At 33.6% G+C, this 22,429-nt stretch overlaps 4 protein-coding genes across 4 annotated transcripts; all 4 read left to right on the forward strand.

Moving 5' to 3' along the window:
• Positions 1–2,109: 2,109 nt before the first annotated feature.
• Positions 2,110–2,743, forward strand: LOC130015098 (uncharacterized). Its single transcript, XM_056104633.1, has 2 exons — positions 2,110–2,647; positions 2,700–2,743. The coding sequence occupies exons 1-2, from the start codon at positions 2,110–2,112 to the stop codon at positions 2,741–2,743; spliced, it is 582 nt and encodes a 193-aa protein (XP_055960608.1).
• Positions 2,744–2,763: 20 nt separating this feature from the next.
• LOC130015161 (uncharacterized) lies at positions 2,764–3,602 on the forward strand. Its single transcript, XM_056104814.1, has 2 exons — positions 2,764–3,127; positions 3,409–3,602. The coding sequence occupies exons 1-2, from the start codon at positions 2,782–2,784 to the stop codon at positions 3,444–3,446; spliced, it is 384 nt and encodes a 127-aa protein (XP_055960789.1). The 5' UTR covers positions 2,764–2,781; the 3' UTR covers positions 3,447–3,602.
• A 5,893-nt stretch (positions 3,603–9,495) lies between these two features.
• LOC126668222 (F-box protein CPR1-like) lies at positions 9,496–10,749 on the forward strand. The gene has a single exon (XM_050361432.2). It carries the CDS (start codon positions 9,496–9,498, stop codon positions 10,687–10,689), a length of 1,194 nt encoding a protein of 397 aa, XP_050217389.1. The 3' UTR covers positions 10,690–10,749.
• Positions 10,750–20,299: 9,550 nt separating this feature from the next.
• On the forward strand, positions 20,300–22,113 carry LOC126670119 (putative cyclin-D6-1). The gene is made up of 5 exons (XM_050363784.2): positions 20,300–20,556; positions 20,801–20,887; positions 21,049–21,241; positions 21,444–21,556; positions 21,638–22,113. The coding sequence occupies exons 1-5, from the start codon at positions 20,404–20,406 to the stop codon at positions 21,971–21,973; spliced, it is 882 nt and encodes a 293-aa protein (XP_050219741.1). The 5' UTR covers positions 20,300–20,403; the 3' UTR covers positions 21,974–22,113.
• Positions 22,114–22,429: the final 316 nt, after the last annotated feature.

Raw genomic sequence — 22,429 nt, forward strand, 5'->3', positions numbered from 1 at the left:
CATACTTGCTACAAGAGTAACACTGCACTCTAGTTTTATCATTTTTCCTCTCGTACACCCCATAATTGCTTCTTCCTCTTCCTCTGCCACGACCTCTATGAAAATTTTGATTTCTATTTTCATTGAAAGAGTTTTGTTCGCCTCTTCCTTGACCACGTCCATATCCACGACCACGGCCTCTTCCACGGAGTTGTCCACGACCACCTCTAGTAGAAGAATCACCTCTTGATTTGCTAAAGGATTTTGTTAGCAAGGCCTGATCAACATGTTCTTGTTTTCCACGATTCATTCTTTCTTCATGCGCAGACAAAGATCCACACAATTGATCAATTGTCATGGTCTCAGTGTCTTTTGACTCTTCAATGGCAACCACAACATGATTAAATTTCATATTGAGAGATCGCAAAATCTTCTCAACTACACGAACATCTTCTATTCTTTCTCCAAGTCTCTTTATTTGATTAATTACCACCAACTCTCTTGTGGTATAATCTGATATGGTTTCACTCTCCTTCATAAAGAGTGATTCAAACTCAGCCCTTAGAGTTTGAAGCCGAACTTTCTTTACTTTCTCAACTCCCATGACAGAGTTTTGAAGAGTCTCCCAAGCCTGCTTCGAGGTAGTATTAATAGCCACCTTTTCGAACATATCATCATCCAAACCTTGGTGAATGATTGTGAGAGCACTTTGATCTTTCTTTCTCTCTTTCTCCAAAGCATCTCTTTGGACTTGATTTAATGCCGCCTCATCTTCGACAGGCTCAAAACCATTTTCAACTATATCCCACACACCTTGTGAACCAAGGATAGCTTTCATTCTATTTGACCAATTTTCATAATTGGTTTTAGTGAGTTGTGGGTATTGAAAAGAAAAAGAATTCCCTCTCGATGACATTTTGCTATTATGGCTCTGATACCACTTTGTTGGAAGATGGTAGGCCCTTTAATTAATAATACTCACAAACACACTCCACACACAAAGAAAGAAAGAAAGGAAGGAAGCAATATAACTAAACTTTTGTATTTGCTTTTTCTTGATTTTAAAATGCATGCTTACACAGGTATTTATACTAGTTTGTAAATAGAACGTATACAAACTTATTTATCTTTAACTTAATGACTTAACATAAACTTCTAACTTAAATGCATGTAACTTCATATGTATTAATTCAACTAAGGAAACTTAACACTTTTAACTCATAATAACTTAAATCAACTTTAAGTAATTACGTTTCTTAGTTAAGTTTATTTCAAGTTTAATATCTAACAGAAGAAGCAGTACTCTGTTTACGAATTGCATAAACAATTTTTTGTTCGACTGCTTAGCAGCTTCCGGATGAGAGACCAAGGTATCATCGAAATCCAATACAGGGACAGAGGTCCAAGCGTACCGCCATCTTCTAAACAAAATGCTTGTTCCCACTGCATATTTCGTTGGAAGAAATGACAAAATAATACAAATAACAGCATCTGACAAACTGCTGATAATGTCTCGATTTTTGTTATGAAGATGTTCATGTTGTGCTAGGGATGCATTTCGTACTACCATTATGCTTAGAAAATTATTCTAAGAACGGAGGGAGTGTGAAATCTGCAAAAGACCATAAAGCAAACCCGAAGTTGTTAAGCATGAAGATTCAACAAAAACCGGGTTATTAGTCAAAATGGTACCCAACCTTCGCACCTTGTATCAAAATGGTACCCAACCTTTAATTTGTATTAAAATGGTACCCAACCTTCTAACTGTTAGCATAATTAATATGCTATTGGAGTAATGGCCAAGTATATGACTTGGAGTAGTGGCCAAGTATAAGACTTGGAGTAGTGGCCAAGTATAAGATACTTTCCTTTATTATTGCTTAGCCTTGCCTATATAAAGGCCTCCTATGTTATTCTAGGATTTAGGCTTTTCTCTTCTATTGTTAGCCTCTATTTCTTTGTATCTTATTATTCTATTCAATCAATGGTTTCATATATTTCTATTAATGTTATCATGGTATCAGAGCCAAATTATTCGTCTGGTTGTTAGTCTTTTCTACTCCTCCTTTGAGTTTGTCCTCTCTAATTCGTTGATTTAATTTGTTAGTATTCTGTTGATTTCTTTTTAATATGGTTGAAATTCGAGATGATTCGCTTCAAACAGTTAGTGTTCAGTTAGATGGTAAAAATTATGCATATTGGAGTTATGTGATGAAAAATTTCTTGAAAGGTAAACAAAAGTGGGGTTATATTTCGGGTGATTTTGTCAAGCCTGAGGATGGCACAACTGCTGATTATGTGTCTTTGTTAGATAAGTGGGAAGTTGCTAATTCCAAAATTATTACTTGGATCAATAATTCTGTTAAGCACTCGATAGGGACCCAGTTAGTAAAATATGAGACAGCTAAGGAGGTTTGGGATCATCTATCTAGACTGTACACACAGTCTAACTTTGCAAAACAATACCAGTTGGAGTCTGATATTCGTGCTCTGCAGCAGAAAAGCATGAGTATTCAGGAATTTTATGATGCTATGACAGATTTGTGGGATCAGCTGGCTCTCACAGAATCTGCTGAATTACGAGGCTTTGGGCCTTATATTGCACGAAGAGAGGAGCAGAGATTGGTACAGTTCTTAATGGCTCTTCGTGATGAGTTTGAAGGACTTCGTGGGTCCATTCTGCATCGTCATCCGCTGCCTTCTGTTGATTCTGTTGTTAGTAAACTTTTGGCTGAGGAAATTCGTCTTAAGCCTTCTGTTGTAAAGGAAGTTTCTACGGTCTCTACTCCATCAGTCTTCACCATGCCTCCACGACCAAACTTTTATTCTCAAGTTAGGCCGTATGGAACTGTTGCTCGTGATGAATGTAGTTTTTGTAAACAGAAAGGTCATTGGAAATCACAATGTCCAAAGTTAGGTAAAGGAAAGCAGCAGTATGCTCAGCAACAGCCCCATCAGCAGTCTCAGCAATGGAGTTACCGACCACCAGCTCCTCATAATGGACCTCCTCTTCTTCCTCGCCCTCACAATGCATTGACGACTTCTTCTTTAGATCCATCAATGGTTGAGCAGTTTCAACAGTTCCTTGCATCTCAGTCACATGCCATGGCAGCTTCATCTCAAATAGGTTTGTCATCTAGTTCGTCAGGTATATCTTATTCCTCTTGGATTTTAGATTCTGGTGCTTCGAATCATATGTCACCTAATTTGTCATCTTTTACTTCTTTGACTCCTAAAGTTTCTGTTCCTGTCATGAGTGCTAGTGGTACACCTATGCCCTTGCAAGGTGTTGGTTCAGTTACTACACCTTCTTTGTCCTTATCTAATGTTTATCATATTTCTAGTCTTACTTTAAATCTTGCTTTTGTTGGTCAAATTTGTGATAATGGTTGTTTAGTTTCCTTTTCTTCTTCTGCTTGTTATGTTCAGGATCCAAAGTCTCAGGAAGTGATTGGGACCGGCCATAGGGAAGGAGGACTTTATATATTGGATCAGCTCAAAACTCCTAAGATTGCGGCTGCTGTTCCTAGTGTGGATGTTTCGTCTTTTCGTTTGAGTCAGTCTTCTTCTGTGTTTTATTTGTGGCATTCTCGCCTTGGTCATGTCTCTAGATCTCGATTACAATTTTTTAGCGTCTACAGGAGTTTTAGGAGATTTGAAAACTCATGATATTTCTGATTGCAGTGGTTGTAAACTTGCAAAGTTCTCTGCTTTGCCTTTTCCTAAAAGTAATTCTTTTTCTGTTGCACCTTTTGATCTCATTCATTCTGATGTTTGGGGACCCTCTCCTGTTCCTACAAAGGGGGGCTCTCGTTATTATGTCTCTTTTATTGATGATTGCACTCGTTATTGTTGGATTTATCTTATGAAACGTCGCTCAGACTTTTTGACATTTATAATGAGTTTCGCTCTCTTGTAAAATCTCAACATGAAGCTGTTATTAAATGTTTTAGATGTGATTTGGGGGGCGAATATACTTCTCATGCTTTTAAGGGACTTCTTGCTTTAGATGGCACAATTTACCAAACTTCTTGCACTGATACTCCTGAACAAAATGGGGTTGCTGAAAGAAAACATAGGCATATTCTTGAGACTGCTAGGTCACTTTTATTGTCTGCTAGTGTTCCTAGTGAATTTTGGGGGGAGGCAGCTCTTACTTCTGTTTATTTGATTAATAGAATTCCTACTTCTCATAATTCTGGCTTGTCTCCTTATGAGAGATTGTATGGTTGTCTTCCAGATTATTCTTCTCTTTGTGTTTTTGGTTCTACCTGTTTTGTTCTTCTTCCTCGTGTTCAGCAGAGTAAGTTAACTTCACGGTCTGCCATATGTGTTTTTCTTGGTTATGGCGCAGGACAAAAGGGGTATCGTTGTTTTGATCCAGTCAGTCATAAGTTATATGTTTCTCGTCATGTTGTCTTTCTTGAACATATTCCTTATTTTACAATTCCTGACCGTTCTCATAGTATATCTATGCCTGATCTTATTCACATTGATCCATTTACTGCTGATAATGATGAGATACCTCGTGATGGCCATCCTAACACTTCTATTGGCCCCTCAACTACAGTCACTACCCAATCATCTTCTGAGACTGCGGATACTACTGAACACCGTTATCCTGTACGAAATCGTAAGTCTACTAAACAACCTGATTTTGCTTATTCTTGTCTTTCCAGTTCATTTTCTTCATTCCTTGCTTCTATTCATTGTCTTTCTGAGCCTTCATCTTTTAAAGAGGCAGTTTGTGATCCTATTTGGCAACGTGCTATGGCTGAGGAGCTCACTGCTCTTCACCAAACCCATACTTGGGATTTAGTGTCTCTTCCTGCAGGAAAACGTGCTATTGGTTCTCGTTGGGTCTTTAAAATTAAAACTAAGGCTGATGGATCTATTGAAAGATATAAAGCTCGCTTGGTTGCTAAGGGTTATTCTCAGGAATATGGTATGGATTATGAGGAGACTTTTGCTCCTGTTGCAAAAATGACTACAGTTCGAACTCTTATTGCGGTTGCTTCTGTTCGTCGTTGGGATATCACTCAAATGGATGTTAAAAATGCCTTTCTGAATGGCGACCTTCATGAAGAAGTCTATATGGTTCCTCCTCCTGGTATTGATCACCAACCTGGTGAAGTTTGCAAACTTAGGAAGGCTCTTTATGGTCTCAAACAGGCTCCCCGTGCCTGGTTTGAGAAATTCTCTACTGTGATTACTTCTCTTGGTTTTTGCCCAAGTAACCATGATTCTGCTTTGTTTGTCAAGTGTACCTCGGCTGGTCGAATTTTGCTTTCGCTTTATGTTGATGATATGATTATTACAGGTGATGATGTTGTTGGTATTAGCTTATTGAAGTCTAAGTTGACTCGAAGTTTTGCCATGAAAGACTTGGGTCCCCTTCGTTACTTCTTGGGTATTGAATTTGCTTCTTCTCCAAAAGGGTATCTTCTTTCTCAATCTAAGTATATTTCTGATATTTTTGAGCGTGCTCGCCTCTCGGATAACAAGACTGTTGATACTCCAATTGAGCTCAATGCTCGGTACTCTATTTCTGATGGGTCTCCACTGCCAGATCCGAGTCTTTATAGAACGGTTGTTGGAAGTTTGGTTTATCTCACTATCACTCGCCCTGATATTGCCTATGCTGTTCACATAGTCAGTCAGTTTGACTTCTCCTACTACAGTTCATTGGGCTGCTGTTATTCGCATCTTGAGATATCTCTATGGCACTCAGTTTCGGACTCTTTTGCTTTCCTCTACTTCATATTTGGAGTTATGTGCTTACTCTGATGCTGATTGGGCTGGTGATCCTACTGACCGCAAATCTACTACTGGATTTTGTATTTTTCTGGGTGATTCTCTTATCTCTTGGAAAAGTAAAAAGCAGGATGTTATATCTCGGTCTTCAACAGAGGCCGAATACCGTGCTATGGCTTCTACTACTTGTGAAATCGTCTGGCTGCGATGGTTGCTTGCTAATATGGGCGTTTCTTTGCGGACTCCTTTGCACTGTGATAATAAGAGTGCTATCCAGATTGCTTATAAGTCGGTTTTTTACGAAAGGACCAAGGATATTGAGATTGACTGCCATATTACTCGCCATCATCTTCAGAATGGCACATTGACATTGCCATTTGTCTCTTCCTCCTTACAGCTTGCAGATTTGTTTACTAAATCATTGTCCTCTTCGCGCTTTCGTTTTTTGACTGACAAACTCTCGATGCTTATTGCTATCGCATCATGAGTTTGAGGGGGAATATTAGCATAATTAATATGCTATTGGAGTAATGGCCAAGTATATGACTTGGAGTAGTGGCCAAGTATAAGACTTGGAGTAGTAGCCAAGTATATGACTTGGAGTAGTGGCCAAGTATAAGATACTTTCCTTTATTATTGCTTAGCCTTGCCTATATAAAGGCCTCCTATGTTATTCTAGGATTTAGGCTTTTCTCTTCTATTGTTAGCCTCTATTTCTTTGTATCTTATTCTTCTATTCAATCAATGGTTTCGTATATTTCTATTAATGTTATCACTAACGTTTGTATCAAAATGGTTTTTTAAACAATTTTCAGTCACTTTTGATGACGTGGCAACCGGAAAACTAATTTTTTATATTATGACAAATAAGATTTTATATAATTTAAAAAAATAAAACGAACTCTTATTTTAAATCAATAAAAAAATTATTTTTTCGGTCGCCACATCATCATAAGTGGCTGGAAAATGTTAAAAAACCATTTTGAAACAAATGTTAGAAGGTTGGGTACCATTTTAATACAAATTAAAGGTTGGGTACTATTTTGATATAAGGTGCGAAGGTTGGGTACCATTTTGGCTAATGACCCCCTTATGGTCATGTTTTGAATTGAACCAATTTTTTTGTTAATATGTTTGCCAAACAAACCACAGGACTGTTGGGTTTTATAGGTTCATAACGCAGCGGAATTTCAAAAATTTATCTAAAAACCCAAACCAAGATCCATGTAATTCGAATTAACAGAATAATTACTTACTTGTATGTCGAACTCAACAGCAATGTAGGAAGGAAGGAGGTGGTTAACTTTGGTGATACCTGGCCTCGGATCAAAAACGCCTCCAAAAGAACGCGTCCTCTACGAGTATCCACACGAACAGACCTTAGCCAAAACTAGTGCTTGTGTGCTAGCACTATTGCTTCACAAGCAATTTCGAATTTTAGTGATTTAGTGAATAATGAATTTCGTGATACTCAAACCAATTGCTTAATATGTATTTATAGTGATAAACAACACTAGGGTTTGAGACAAATTCGAATTTCAATCTCATTGCAATTCTACAAGTTTATGTTTATCAAAAACTCCTTTTTGATAATTATCCATATATATTAATTACTATATTTATTATCTTCCAAAAATAATAAATTAAGAAAAACACTTATCCTTAAATTTCGAATTAATATATATATATATATATATATATATATATATATATATATATATATATATTTATTAATATATATATTACGAATTATATATATATATAATTAATCACTTAATCACATTGGGCTTGTACAACCCATAACTGTTTTGGGCATGTTCTTAGTGTGCGACCCTGTAGGTTCATATAACGTTGGCAGTAGGCTCGAAATCCCTATTTCAGCCCACAATTCATAAGTGGCCTCTAGCAAGACATTATGACTACCCAAGTTATACGAATATCGATAATCCGATTTAACCATTTACAATAATATTTTAATCCCTTTGTTTCTTGATATCCAGATTGAATATAAGGCATATTCCTGTCATCCTTACAATATTCAATCATTAGTTTCTTGACTTTAAGTAGACTGAAAATGATAACTCCTTATCAATTAGCATGGCCATGCATTTCCTTCAGTCTATCTTCTTCAAGGGGCCCATAGATATCTTACTCAAATAAATGAGGGACAAATTCCTTCTCAGTCACTCACATTCCTCACATAGTTACTTTCATATCCAATGACAATCTATTCCATTATCCTGTTAAAGATAATGTAAGACTGTATCAAAATATGAAATATCTATGTAGAAATCCATGATGATTTCAAGGTCAAAGGATTATACTAATAGAACTGTAATGAGAATTACTTATGGCAGTGATCTATGTAGTATTCTCACAGTGGGTCATCCAGTGTCTTATTTCTCAAATAGCACCTATGATTTGACTTAATATCTCATATACATGATTAGTAAAACATAATCATCAGTCAACATCATACTAGTCTCAATGTTCTATTAAGACTAGGGATAGATGGTATATAATTCTTTTATTAAACCTAAGGGTTCTACTATCAAGTCACATACTCGATGACCTTAGAAAGAATTAACCATTCAAGTATTTTAATCATTAATATAAAATGATAAAAACTGCCAATCAATAAATAACAAAATGATAAAGTCAAAACATGGTCAAACATGATTGACCTAGTGCATATCACTAACAAGGACAAGTCACATGATAACCAAACCAAAATCGGCAAACGTGTGGCACTGACATGGCAAATATGTTAGCAAAAAATCGGTTTGATTCGTGAAATGGCTATAGAAGATAACAAACATAGTAAAACGGTAAATCATGCTGATTTTTAAAGATTTGTCTATAACTAACAAAAGCGGCAAACATTTGTTATTTTATTACGATTAAACTATAATTTATTAACAGTCCATATGGATAGAAGAAAAATCAAAATGAAATTATAATATACTATATATTATTATCGTTCAATTTGTTTTTAGTGTTTTGTAACAATCACTGCGAGATTACAGATTTATTCGAATAATTTGAATTATTTAAAAAGGGAGTAGCGCTTAATTAAATTGTGGAGTATCAATATATACATCGGGTTATTGATTCTGGGAGTCATTGTACTTTTCCAAAGTTGCAAAATGGTCACCGAACAATTTTTTGTTCCAAAATAGTCACTGTACTTTGTGATTAGTAATTTCCGGCGATCACCATTCATTCGGTGACTTTTGTCCTACGTGGCTTGCCGGAAGCTTACTTACACTTTCCTCTTTACCATGTCATTGTCGATATCACTCTTATTTTTCTACATCATCATCTTCTTCCTTAATTTTTTAAATAATTTCCGGCAAAATGAAAGGTGTGAGTCAGCTTCCGGCAAGCCACATAGGACAAAAGTCGCCGGATTTCATTTAGTGATCGCCAGAAGTTACTAATCACAAAGTACAGTGACCATTTTGAAACAAACAATTGTTCGGTGACCATTTTGCAACTTTGGGAAAGTATAGTGACTCCCAGAATCAATAACCCATATATATCACTTCAAACTGTATCAGACTGTAGGGAATCACTTTTGCTTTTCTTTTAAACCAACAGCTGAGATGTCATAAATTGACTTACCAACATATATATGTGAGTGATGGAATTAGACGTGAATTCTATTTATATTAGGACTCCATATATGGATCGATGGATTATATATTTAGGAAAAAAAATTGTTATCATTGTGCAACTAATCTAATTAGAGCAACGGATGAGATGTCATCAATTCAGTTACCAACAGATATAATAGAGAAGATCCTACTCCGGCTGCCTGTGAAATCACTTTTACGATTCCGATGTGTTTCAAAATCATTCTGCACTCTCATTCATAGCTCGTATTTCATTAATACCCACATTCAATTTTCAATCCAAACCCAAATCCGCAACAAGCTGATCATCTTCCACCAAGAACGGGGTCTGGATAGTTATTTGCATGCGGTGGATTTGCATACTGAAGGTAATGAACGAGTTGTCCAGCTGGTTAGCCCAGTCAGTTTGCCCAATAAATCTGATAATATTTTAGGTTCTAGCAACGGTTTGCTTCTCTTATCTTCAAACGAACAGCTCATACTATGGAATCCATTCACTAACCGCCACAAAATACTACCAATAAACCAACCCGCGCCCCATGAATTTGACCGCCGCCGGAGCTTCCATGCGACAGATGATAGGCGTCGGAGGTATGATAAATATTATAAGCTATACGGTCCCATAATGCACTACACCTATAAAAGGGAAAACCGTATGTACAACAAGGGATTAGAGTTTGATGAGTGGAGACTAGGGGTTGATGAGTTCGGATTAGGGTTTGATGTTAGTAGTAATGATTACAAAGCTGTAAGAATCCATCATCTTGCATATGATGAGGTGGAAGTTTGGGTTTATAGTTTAAGATCCAATTCATGGACAAGATTTGACGATGTTACATTCGATGTCGAAGCTCGTAGAAGCTGCTCGATATTCGTGCAATGTTTTTATCCAATGCTTAACTATCCAATCATGTTAGCTCGGTTTAACTTTGCCAGTAACAAGTTTCAATTGCTTCCGTATCGGCGTCGTCGTGATGAACTGTATGTTTTAGAAGGGCAAGTTTGTTTAGAGTTAGGTAACAAGGATTACAACAAGTACGAGGTTCGTTTACTCGGTGTTGCCGACGAATATGATGATCCAGTGCAATTTTGGAGAGAATTGGATACTATAAAATGTGAGTCAGATAGTAGATTTATAAAACCTTTGATGTTTTATCCAGAAGCTGGTTTTATGGCGGATGTGACCGAACGTAACGTTGATCATAATATTGTTTGGTATGACCTGAAGAAGAAGACATTAGAAAACTATGAAATTCCATGTGTTTCTCAAAATTGGAAAAACTCAGTCACTTGTTGGGAAACTCTCGTACAACTTAATTAGTCCCAAACTTTTATATTTGTCTTTTTTTTCCAAGCAACATGGAATTAATTACAATTTAGATTTATGTATAGTTGATAGGTTTATGTTAATTAATAGATTTATGTTTTAATTTACATATAAAACATATGATAGTTAATTTAATTTAATTATTAGTTTATGATGAGTATAATAAAATTATAATTTACATGTGTTTTATATGTAAATAAATGTATTAATTGTTATAGTTTAAAGTTATCAAAGTTAGCGGTCAGCAACGGTCGGTTCGGTCATCGAACCGTCCAAAAATTCAAAACCGTTCGGTTTTTTAAAAATTTCGGTCACCGAACCGTATTAACCAAATTATATCAAAACCGTATCAATCAAACCGAAATATTTCGGTTCGGTTCGGTTCGGTCGAAAACCGTAATATTTTTTGTATGATTTTTAGAAAGAAAAAAAAACAGTTTTTTAAAAAATAAATAAAAAGAAAATGGAGAAATTTAATCTAGAGAGTACATGTGCTTTAAATTAAATCTATATTTATCGTGTTTTATTCTAAAACTATAAAAATAAACAAGTTTAATATATAAATATGTGTATATGAAAGTTTAAAACAACGTAATTTTTAAATACGGTCGGTTCGGTTATTACGGTTATTTTTTTGTAAAAACCGTAAACCGAACCAAATAGTCAAAATTTTAAAAATTCGGACCATAACTGAACCATATTTTCAAATTATATTTCGGTTTGATTAATTCGGTTCGATTCGGTTCGGTTATTCGGTTTTAACCGTTTAATGCTCACCCCTAATCAAAGTAACTTAAACTAGAATGAACTTTACGTATATAGTTTAAAGTTACCAAAATAACTTAAACTAAAATGAATTTTACGTATATAGTTTAAAGTTATCAAAGTAACTTAAACTAGAATGAACTTTGCGTATATAGTTTAAAGTTATCAAAGTAACTAAAACTAGAATGAATTTTAATTATGAAAATACCATAATAATATGTAATGTTTGACAATTGTTAAAATTTAAGAAATTATCCAAAGATAAATAATTATTTTATGATTGTTGAACAATAACGGGATATATTATTATTTTAATTGATTATATTTAAATATCTAAAGATGTTAAATATATTTAATTAAAATAAAATAATTATCCATTATGTATATATATGGTATTTAAGATATGTCGTAATATTTACCTAAAGGAAAACTACTTCATAAATTTTTCTGAATCTATATTAATTGTGAGCTTTATGTTATATTTTGCAGTTGTTGTAATTCATTCACATGCATCATCTGTTACTGTTTTTAATGGTACAAACTTCTCTGAATGGCACGAGCAAGTTGATTTCCATTTAGACTTTATGGATCTCAACTTAGCTTTATTAGAAGTTAAGCCCGCTGCTATAGATGATTTAAGTGGTGAGGCTGAGAAGTTACACCTTAAGGCATGGGAACACAGTAACAGATTATGCCTAAAAAAATTTCGAATGACAATTGCCAACATTAAATCTACTATTCCACAAACAGAAAATGCTAAAGAATTTCTAGCATTAGTGGAAGAACATTTTCGTTCTACTGATAAATCTCTCGCTGGTACATTAATGGAAAAGCTCACAACCATGAAGTATGATGGGCCAAAGAGCATGCAATATCATATCATCGAGATGACTAATATCGCAGCAAGACTGAAGTCTTTGGGATTGGCTGTGGAAGATTCCTTTTTAGTGCAACTCACTTCCTCCTGAATATGAGCCTTTTCAAATTAATTATAACACTATAAAGGATAAGTGGAATATTAATGAATTGGCTGGTAGGCTTGTTCAGGAGGAAACAAGATTAAATACTCAAAGGAATTACATGGTCAATCTTGTGGGTCAAGGAGCTGAAAAAAGAATGAAAGTCAAAGCCAAAAAGTTTAAGAAAACCAAAAGACCGGCTAATGTTTCTCAGGCCGAAGAAAAGGAACGAAAGATTAATAAATATCATTTCTGTAAGAAAGAATGACACTATCAGAAAGATTGATTAAAACGCAAAGCTTGTTTTGAAAAGAAAGGTATCTTTCATTATGCTTCTCCAATTTTTAAATCAAACTTAATTGAAGTTCCTAATAACACTTGGTGGCTTGATTCTCGTGCTACTGCTTATGTGGCTAATATGATGCAAGGATTCACTACGATCCAAACTACAAACCCAACAAGTGATTTCCTATTTATGGGAAATCGCATGAAGGCACCGATTGAAGGAATTGGGACTTATCGTCTAATTTTGAATAATGGCTATCAATTAGACTTATCTGAGATCATTTATGTACCTTCAATCAGTAGAAACCTTATTTCTGTTTCTAAACTAGATATTTGTGGTTTTAATGGAAAATTTGGATCTAATAGTTTTAGTTTGTTTTAAGAATTTTAGAATTATTTGTTCTGGTTTTCGTGTTAATTAATGGTTTATACAGACTAAAACTTGATAATGTTTTTGCTGAATCCTTGCTCACTGTAAATAATTGTATTGGTCTTAAACGTAGCATGATGAATGAGTATTCTTCTTACTTGTGGCATAAATGTTTGGGTCATATATCCAAAAAGGTTGCAGAGATTAGTAAAAAAATGAAATTCTTCCGAATTTGGATTTTACTGATTTCAAAATATGTGTGGATTGTATTAAAGGTAAGCAAAGCAAACATATTAAGAAAGGAGCCACAAGAAGCACTCAGCTTCTTGAAACTATACACACCAATATTTGTGGATCTTTTGACACTCCAACTATTAATGGCGAAAAATATTTTATCACTTTTATTGATGATTTTTCACGTTATAGCTATATCTATTTGCTTCATGAAAAATCTCAATCAATTAATGCCCTTGACACATACATGAATGAGGTTGAGAGGAAATTAGATAAAAAGGTGAAAATATAAGATCTGATAGAGGTGGTGAATATTACGGAAAACATAATAAGTCTGGACAGTGTCTTGGTCCATTTGCAAAGCTCCTCGAAAGTCATGGCATATGTGCACAATACACTATGTCAGGCACACCTCTCGGACTTTAATGGATATAGAAATAGTGAGAATATTTTATTTCTCTCAATTCAAAAATCCAAGATCTGAATAGATGTCCTTGTTGGGTTCTCTAAGTTCATATCGCAGTAGAATTTCAAATTTTTATCAAAATTCAAAACAAGATCCATGTAATTCGAAGAGATAGACTAATTGCATAATTAAAAATTACTTGAATGTCGAATTCAAACTGCAATGTAGGAAGGAAGGAGGTGGTTCACTTTGGTGATATCTTGCCTCGGATCGGAAACGCCTACAAAAGAATGCGTTCTCTACAAGTATATCGACACGAGCAGACCTTTGAAACGAGTGCTTGTGTGCTAGCACTATTACTTCACAAAGCATTACAAATTTAGTGATTATTTCTTGCGTTTATTTCGAAAAACACATATTTAAAATCCTAGGCTTAATAGTCTATTTATAAGAAAATAAGATATTTAGAATTTACTCAAAATCGTGTTTTACAATCATATTCAAATAATATGTTTTTGATAACTTTTTTGATTTGATATATATATATATATATATATATATATATATATATATATATATATATATATATATATATATATATATATATTGAAATTCAAAATTTAATAAAAAGTTATTATTATCTTTAAAAGATAATATATTAAGAAAAGCACTTTTTATTAATTTTGAACTTCAATTAATATATATATATATATATATATATATATTACGAATTGTATATATATAATAATTTATTAATCACTTTATTCCATTGGTCTTGTACAATTGGACCTGTTATTAATATGCGACCTTAAAAGGTTCATATAGCGTTAGTAGTGGGCTCAAGATTTGTATCTCGACCCACAAAGTGGCCTCTAATAAGACATTATGACTACCTGAGCATATGAATATTGATTATCCTATTTAACCTTTATATAATATTTAAATCCCTTTGTCACGTGATATCTGGATTGAATATAAGACGTAGTATTGTCATCCTTATAATAATCGATCATTGGTTTTCTGATTACAAGTAGACTGAAAATTATAACTCTTTATCAATTCATTTAGCATGACCATTCAATTTTTTCAATCTATCTTTTTAAGGGGCTCATTGATATCTTACTCAAATAATTGAGGGACAAATCCCATCTCAGTATCTCACATAGTTACTTTCTTATCCAACGATAATATATTCCATGATCCTATTAAAGATAATGTAAGACTGTATCAAAATGTGAAATAACTATGTAGAAATCCATGGTGTTTTCAAGGTCAAAGAGTTGCTTTAATATTAGGCCTAATTACTTAAAAAAAACCTCATCTTGTAACATTTTTTCATTTATACCCTGATCTAGGAAAATGTTCATTTGTATTCTTTTTTAATTTTTAATTTTCGTCTCTACCCTAAAGAGCTAATTTGACCTCTTTTTATTTGGAAAAATATTCAAAATGATCCTTTATAGTTAGCTTATATTCTAATTAAACATTAATATTATTAATTATTTATAAGGTTTTCATCCTTTAATTAATTTAATTGTCAGAAATTTAAATTTTAGGGTAGAGATGAAAACGAAAAATTAAAAAAAGGGTACAAATGAACTTTTTTCTAGGTGAGGGTATAAACGGGAAAATGTTATAAGGTGGGCGTTTTTTAAGTAACTAGGCCTTAATATTACTATAATGAGAGCTACTTATGAAAATGATCTATATAGTATTCTTATGATGGGTCATCCACTATTTCATTTCTTAAATGACACCTAAGATTTAACTTAATACTCATATACATGATTAGTAAAACATAATCATCAGTTAACATCATACTAGGCCTAATTTACTATTAATACTAGGGATAGTTTGAATATAATTCTTTATTAATTCTAAGGGTTTTACTATTAAGTCACATACTTGATGACCTTAAAAAGAATAAACAATTCAAGCATTTAATTGTAACATATAATGATAATAAAAGTGCCAACTAATAAATAACAAAAAATAAAGTCAATACATGGTCAAACATGATTGACCTAGTGCATATCACTAACCGTCTTTTCATTGGTTCCTCCTAAATTGTAGTGCTTTACCATAAAGATTTCATTTCAATTGAAATTTGGATATTCAACATATACGAAGATCCCCGCCAGTGACGGAGATAGGGGGAGGCATGGGAGTGTTATGACCCCCTCCAAAATTTTAAAATTGCTAAAATTAACACTAATTTTTTTATTTTTTACAATTTAACCCCCCCTAATTTTTAAGATTTCCTACTTCATATATTACATATTGCAATTTGGCCCTCCTTATATTAAAATCCTGGCTCCGTCACTGATCCCCGCTAAGCATCCATGGCTGAATAGTTAAAGCACCCAACTCATAATTGGCAAATTTATAGGTTCAATTCCTATTAGATGCACGCTAATGGGACCATCCAATAAGTCTATTGGAATTGGCTCAGAATCAATGGAATCTTACCATCCATACATAACGAATTGGTATGGTATAATCATATAATAAAATATGAACAGTAAAAACTATCATTCTTATTAAGACTAGAACTCATGGGAAGAAAATAAATTTATAGATGGAATCAAATATGTAGTATTTATAGACAAAAGTATTAGGTTATTAGGGAAAAACAAAAATACTTTTAATTTCGAATCAGGATCAACTGGAACAAAAATAAAGTATTTGGTCGAACTCTTATTTAATGTCAAGGTAATAGCTATGAATAGCAACAGACTCCGGCAGAGGCTAGAAGTATGAGACCTATCATAAGACATTCAATGCATTACAGATGTATGACTATTTTTCTTCGACCAGGTTGTTCTATTCCACCTCTTAGAAAAAAGTAGCTTCAATCAAAATACTTAATAGCATGGCAATACATTTATAGAAAACTTATACCATAAGTACACAAGATGGAGTCGTAGACAGTTAAGTGAAATCCAATATACGAAATACATGAAATAATTTGATTTATGGAGAGCATCGTTGTGGTAAAGGTCGCACTCTCTCGTACAATGATTAACCTAGTTACCTATTAATTAAATGTTTATGATGCGAATCCAACGAAAACGAACACGCACTCGTTAATTCACTCTCGCGCAATTTACTCTTACGTTCTTAATGATGTTGTTTTATTCCAATTTTACTCTCTCGAGCTAAAACTAAAATATATGGCATAGGCTAAGTAATCAGTTTAGGCTAAGCATTAACAATAATAATTAAAACATATCAATAACAAAAATTTATAAATTCAATTCAATTAAACGGACATAATTCCAATTAATAATCCCCAACGAAGGGTTTAAATACACATAATAATAAAAGAAATCATCCTGAAATTAAAATCAATATTGAATATAAAATTAAGATCAATCGTACCTTGTTTGAATGTAAACTAATAGTAATCGAAGAACAATAATGAAAATATCCAAGAACAAATAGTTGAAAAGCTAAAATCTATAAACTAGGGTTTATGTCTAAGAAACGGTAATTAGTCGAACCCTTTATAAGATGTCATCATTAACTATTAGTAGCCAAGTACAATTAGGGTCTAATTCTGATTTCCAGCTCTTCGATATGTCTAAAATGCCCCTGAGACATCAGTATTTGATTATCAACTCGCAGTGGCAAATTTGTAAAAATCGTCACTTGCTGAATTTGGGGTCTCACGTCGCGAGACCCCTGCCTCACGACGTGAGGAAATTTCTTGCTGGCTCACGATGTGCACCTCAGTGTGTGATGATCGTGCATGTTTTTCTGCTGACTTCCTTAAACCTTCCTCCTTCTTCACGAGTGAGCCCCTCTTTTCGCGACGTGAGCTTGGTCTTTCGCGACGTGAACCTGATCATGTGGTGATTGTGCATTTTATCTTACACATGCCCTTTGCATCCATCATTCAGCACGTCGTGAAGATGTCCTTTCGCGACATGAACCTTGCCTTTACACTTTAAAGCTGCTCTGAAACTGCTCCGCTACTTCGAAATTCTTCACATAGGTCTAATATTTCTCATTTAAGCTCAAAATTCTTTATTCCCATGCATTCACCTGAAACACTCATACATAACAAATAAAGGCCAAAATAAGTACGAATTTGACAATAAAGCACAATAATCGATACCATAAAGTCCTCAGAAATAGGAGTATTTCTACTCATATCATTGTGCTTTTTACTAGTCTCTGATTTTTAATCAAATTTCTGGTCCCTAACTAGGTTGATTAGCAGTAGTATTTATAGATATTATGGATGACCTAGGGTTTTTAGGGTTTAGTCAATTTTAATTTAATATTTACTTAGTTGTAATTCTAAGAGAGAATTAATAATAGAGTTTGAATTAAGAAAAAACTCATTTAAATTAGTGAAACCCGTATTAATGTTTTGTGGCTAAGTAAAACATGCCTATAAATGAATGAGGCAGTCTCCTTTCATCATCCTCTCCCTTCTCTCTAAAAAGTAAAAATCACTCCTCAAAATCTTGGATTTGAGGAGGTAGTTTTCCGGCCTCTTGGCCGGAAAATCATCTCCTCCATTTATTTTTTCTTTATTTTCTTACCTATCTACCTATTTTGTTCAATAAATCTTTCCTTTTGGAGTTTTTTAGGATTGAATAATATTTTTAGGATGGTTTTTTTTGTTGCATGCCGAATTTTTTAGATCATCTTAAAGATCTACGGTGTTTGTTGGAGCTTATATTCAAACTTTTTATGATTCAAGAAGTTTTGATGTGGATAATAAAGATAATACTAGATATATCTTATTGATCCTTGTTGAAGTGAAAGCTTGTAAAGTAGGAACATAAAGGATCTAGCGATTTCATGGTTCAATCGGTAAGAAAAAAAATTAAGTCCCACTCCTCCCTAGTTGACGGCCTCAAATCAAGTAATGGAGGCAACATTTTAGCGGATCAAAGACTAGTTTTCCTTTCATTTTCAATTATGTTTTGCTTGAATTCTTATAGTTTCTTTTTCTTACTTGTTTGTTGTTTAGAGTTATGAAAGTTTTAATGTTGGTTTGTATAATACTTCCAATACTTTGTAAGCCTTCAACATTTGTATCTAAATTCTAACTTTGAAAAAAAAAAGTAAAACATGCCTAAAAGTCATTTTTGGTGCCCAAAAATGTTTAAAAGGTCTCCTAGAGCCCTATGGGTTTGAGTATGGTCAATTTTAATCGGTCGAACTTGCAAATTAGAGCATAAACTTTTAAGATATTGCAATACTATATACCAATTTATGAACTTATACAACAATTTCTTTGAATTTTTATGGGCTTTCACGGCAAATTACGTTTTAACCCTTCAAATTTGCAACTGTGCGTTGATTGCGCCTGTCTGAATTCCAACAAAAAAATCGATAGCTAGCCACCCGGACGAATTTCTCTGAAAATCATCATTGAACGCTTCAGTCCTTAAACTTTTTACATGTCCGGAAAATAGGCGTCTACAACTATTATCTTTTATTTTATTTGGTTTTAAATATTTATTTTACATTTAAGTAGTCTGTTTAATAATTTATTTTTGTACCCTCATTGTCTTTTTAATTATGAACATAATTACAAAAAAAATGTCTTTTTAATTGACACAGAAGGATGGCGTAAACTTAACCGACTAAGTAACCCGGGTAGTTGATTGTGACCATCACTGAACTTTCCAGTTTCCAGTTTTTTCAATTCAGTCACTAAACTATTTTTTTTCTTTTCGATCATTGAGCTTTTATTTTTTTTCATTTTAATATTTTTGGCCGAAATTGCTTAGGTGGCAGCCGAAAGTTGTCATGTGGCAATCAGATTTTGCTAGTTTTATTTTGAAAATTTATCACATATACATAATTTCACTTTGAAAATGAGTTTTTAGATAAAATTATGCATATATGGCAAGTTTTCAGGTAGAATTAATTACGGCTGCTACCTGCGCATTTGCCGGAAAATACAAAAATGAAAAAATTGAAAGTTCAGTAATAAAAAAAAAATAGTTTAGTGATTGAAATGAAAAAACTCGAAAGATCAATGACCTTCAAGATCAATTACCCGAATAATCTAAAAACTTTGATTTTTGTATATATTTTTTTTAAATTTGAACTAAAAGATTTTGACATGTTTGTTTAGAAAATATGATCGGTTATGTTCCAATTTGATTAATTAATTTGATTTTGGAAATTACGGTTAACCTAAATTCTCTCCCTCCGCTAATAGCAACTTAAAAAAAAAGGCCAAATGTCGTAAAAAGGCCAAACCTTTTATAAAAGTTTCATAAAAGTTCTGACCTTTCAATTTTGTCGATTTTGACCAAAAACGGATTATTTGGTTTCAATTGTGGCCAACTCTCAATTTGATTTCAATTTGCCTATGTGTCGCCTACGTGGCATGCACATATATTGAAAGGTCAGGATTTTTGTGAAACCAAATAATCCATTTTTGGCCAAAATCGACAAAATTGAAAGGTCAGGATTTTTATGAAACCAAATAATCAGTTTTTGGCCAAAATCGACAAAATTGAAAGGTCGGGACTTTTATAAAACTTTTATAAAAGGTTTGGCCTTTTTACGACATTTGGCCTAAAAAAAATGGAATAGTGCTTTTTTTATTTCACTTGTAGAAAGTATTAAATCGTTATTCGCAACTGATTCCAAATAATCTTTGAAACTGCAAACAAACATAAAATTTTCTCACTTTTCCCTCTCTTAGCAAGAAAATGAAGAACAACGCACCACTGCCATTGCAGTTTCTTGCACAGCAAGAACTGGAAAAATGCCTGAATGATGATACTCCGGCAATGCCAATTGAAGCCTTCAATAACCCGACGCTTCACAATCTCAGCAAAATTGGTGTCTCCGTCATATCTGAAGTAAGGCATTTTTCTTGTAAAAATAAAAAAAATCTTGAATTTAATGATGTTTGGTTTGCGGCAGTGTATGATTTTTTCTTTTAGTTTCTGTTTCTTTTTGAGTTCTTGTTGTTACAGTGCTTTAAGTGAGAAAATAAAGGAATCTTGATTTTGATTATGTTGAATTTCCTTAATCTTTTCTAAATGAAAGATTGCCATAGTTTCATCTTCTTGAGAAATGTATTTCATTGCCAATCTGATGCAGAGTTTAAAGAATCAGAATTATGATGCCTCTGTTCCCTATCATGCTATCAATCTGTTCTGTCGATTCATTTCAAGACGTAAATTTCCGGTACTGATATCTATTTTTTCACTAAAATTTAACCTTTCCATTTGCATTCTCTACTGTAACCCATCTTCTTTCTTGGATTCAGAAAATGGGGAATGCTGATGTTAATTATCGCATTCAATATCCACTCTTACTCAGTCAGTCTGCATTATTTTGTTGAACAGGATATTACGCCAGATCAGAAAGTTGATAGCACAGATATAACCAAGTTTGAGAATTTGATTTTTGAAGTACTTGACCAATCTTCGGATTCTGTAACTGCCCTGAGCTTCGTGGCAAACTTCCTGTCGATAGTATCAGAATCCGACTTGATTTTGAAACTTAAAGTCATCAAGTTGATAGTGCATTCAGGAGAAGGTATTAACATATTCTGATCATTTATACATTAATGAAAAACTATGTTGCACGGAAACTTTTCGGAGTTTGTGTGTTTCGGTATTGCGTTTCCATCTCCATAAAAGCTCTTAAAACTCGATATTTTGTGAAAAAACAATTTCATTGTTTTTCTATAGGTGTTTTCTCATTTCAGCTTTTCCGTTTCTATGATCTTTAATTTCAGAGATAAGTTTTATGCAATTCAAGCCTTCAGTGATAGCTGCATCAGCTATACTTGTCACTTGCCCTACAAGTAATCTGTCACAATACAGGGAAAAGTTCACAGCTGTTCGAATGGTAATATGGAATTATGATGTGTTTATTTCTATTTTTTGGTTTGTTATCTATGCGATTTGAACGATATGGTCTGGCATGCAGGATCCGAATGACCTAGATGCTTGCGTTCATTTAATGGACGAATTTCGCAAGAAAATGGCTATCGCAATTGACAATGATAAGGATAAGCTTACTGGAGATTACGGATCAAGTTCGAGTTTAGGAACTGCTGAAGTGAACCTGATGGATTTTGATGTGAAGTGGATGAGTGATCCGAATTTGACAATGGACCCGTCTCTATTTCTGGATGAAGAGGAAGAAGGAGAAGCTGAATCTGTAGACACAATCCAAGATGAAGCTGAAGACGATAAACACGAACTTGTAGCCCCAATTGAAGAATCTGTGGCATCATTTTTAAGATTTTGTTATAGAGGATAATTATGACAACTGAAGCTGATGATACTGGTTAGCTTAGATTGATGAATTCGCATGCTCGGAATGATTCTCTAACGTTTAGTTTAGTTTAACTAAAAACCTCATGGAAGGGATTTTGTGCTTTTGCAAATATTTTAGTAGAATATGATAGAATTAAAAATTACATTGGCTTTATTATTTATGTATGTGCTTTCTGAATTAAAAATCATCTACCAAAACAAAACCTTACAGCTTCAAGAAAAATTCTCTGAATATATTCATCTTCATCAATCACTATAACTTGACACGCCTCGAGCAGCTCTGTTAATAGCCTCTCCAAGAGCTCTCTATGGTGAAAATCAATTAGTGAACAGACTATTGACAATTTAAAGTATAAAAGAACTACATGTTAGAATAAATAAAATTGTTCTAGTGTTTTTGCATTGCGTGTCATCATCATCAACAATCAATTTCCTTAAT

Source organism: Mercurialis annua, linkage group LG2 (assembly GCF_937616625.2).
Source record: "Mercurialis annua linkage group LG2, ddMerAnnu1.2, whole genome shotgun sequence".
Taxonomy (NCBI): Eukaryota; Viridiplantae; Streptophyta; class Magnoliopsida; order Malpighiales; family Euphorbiaceae; genus Mercurialis; species Mercurialis annua.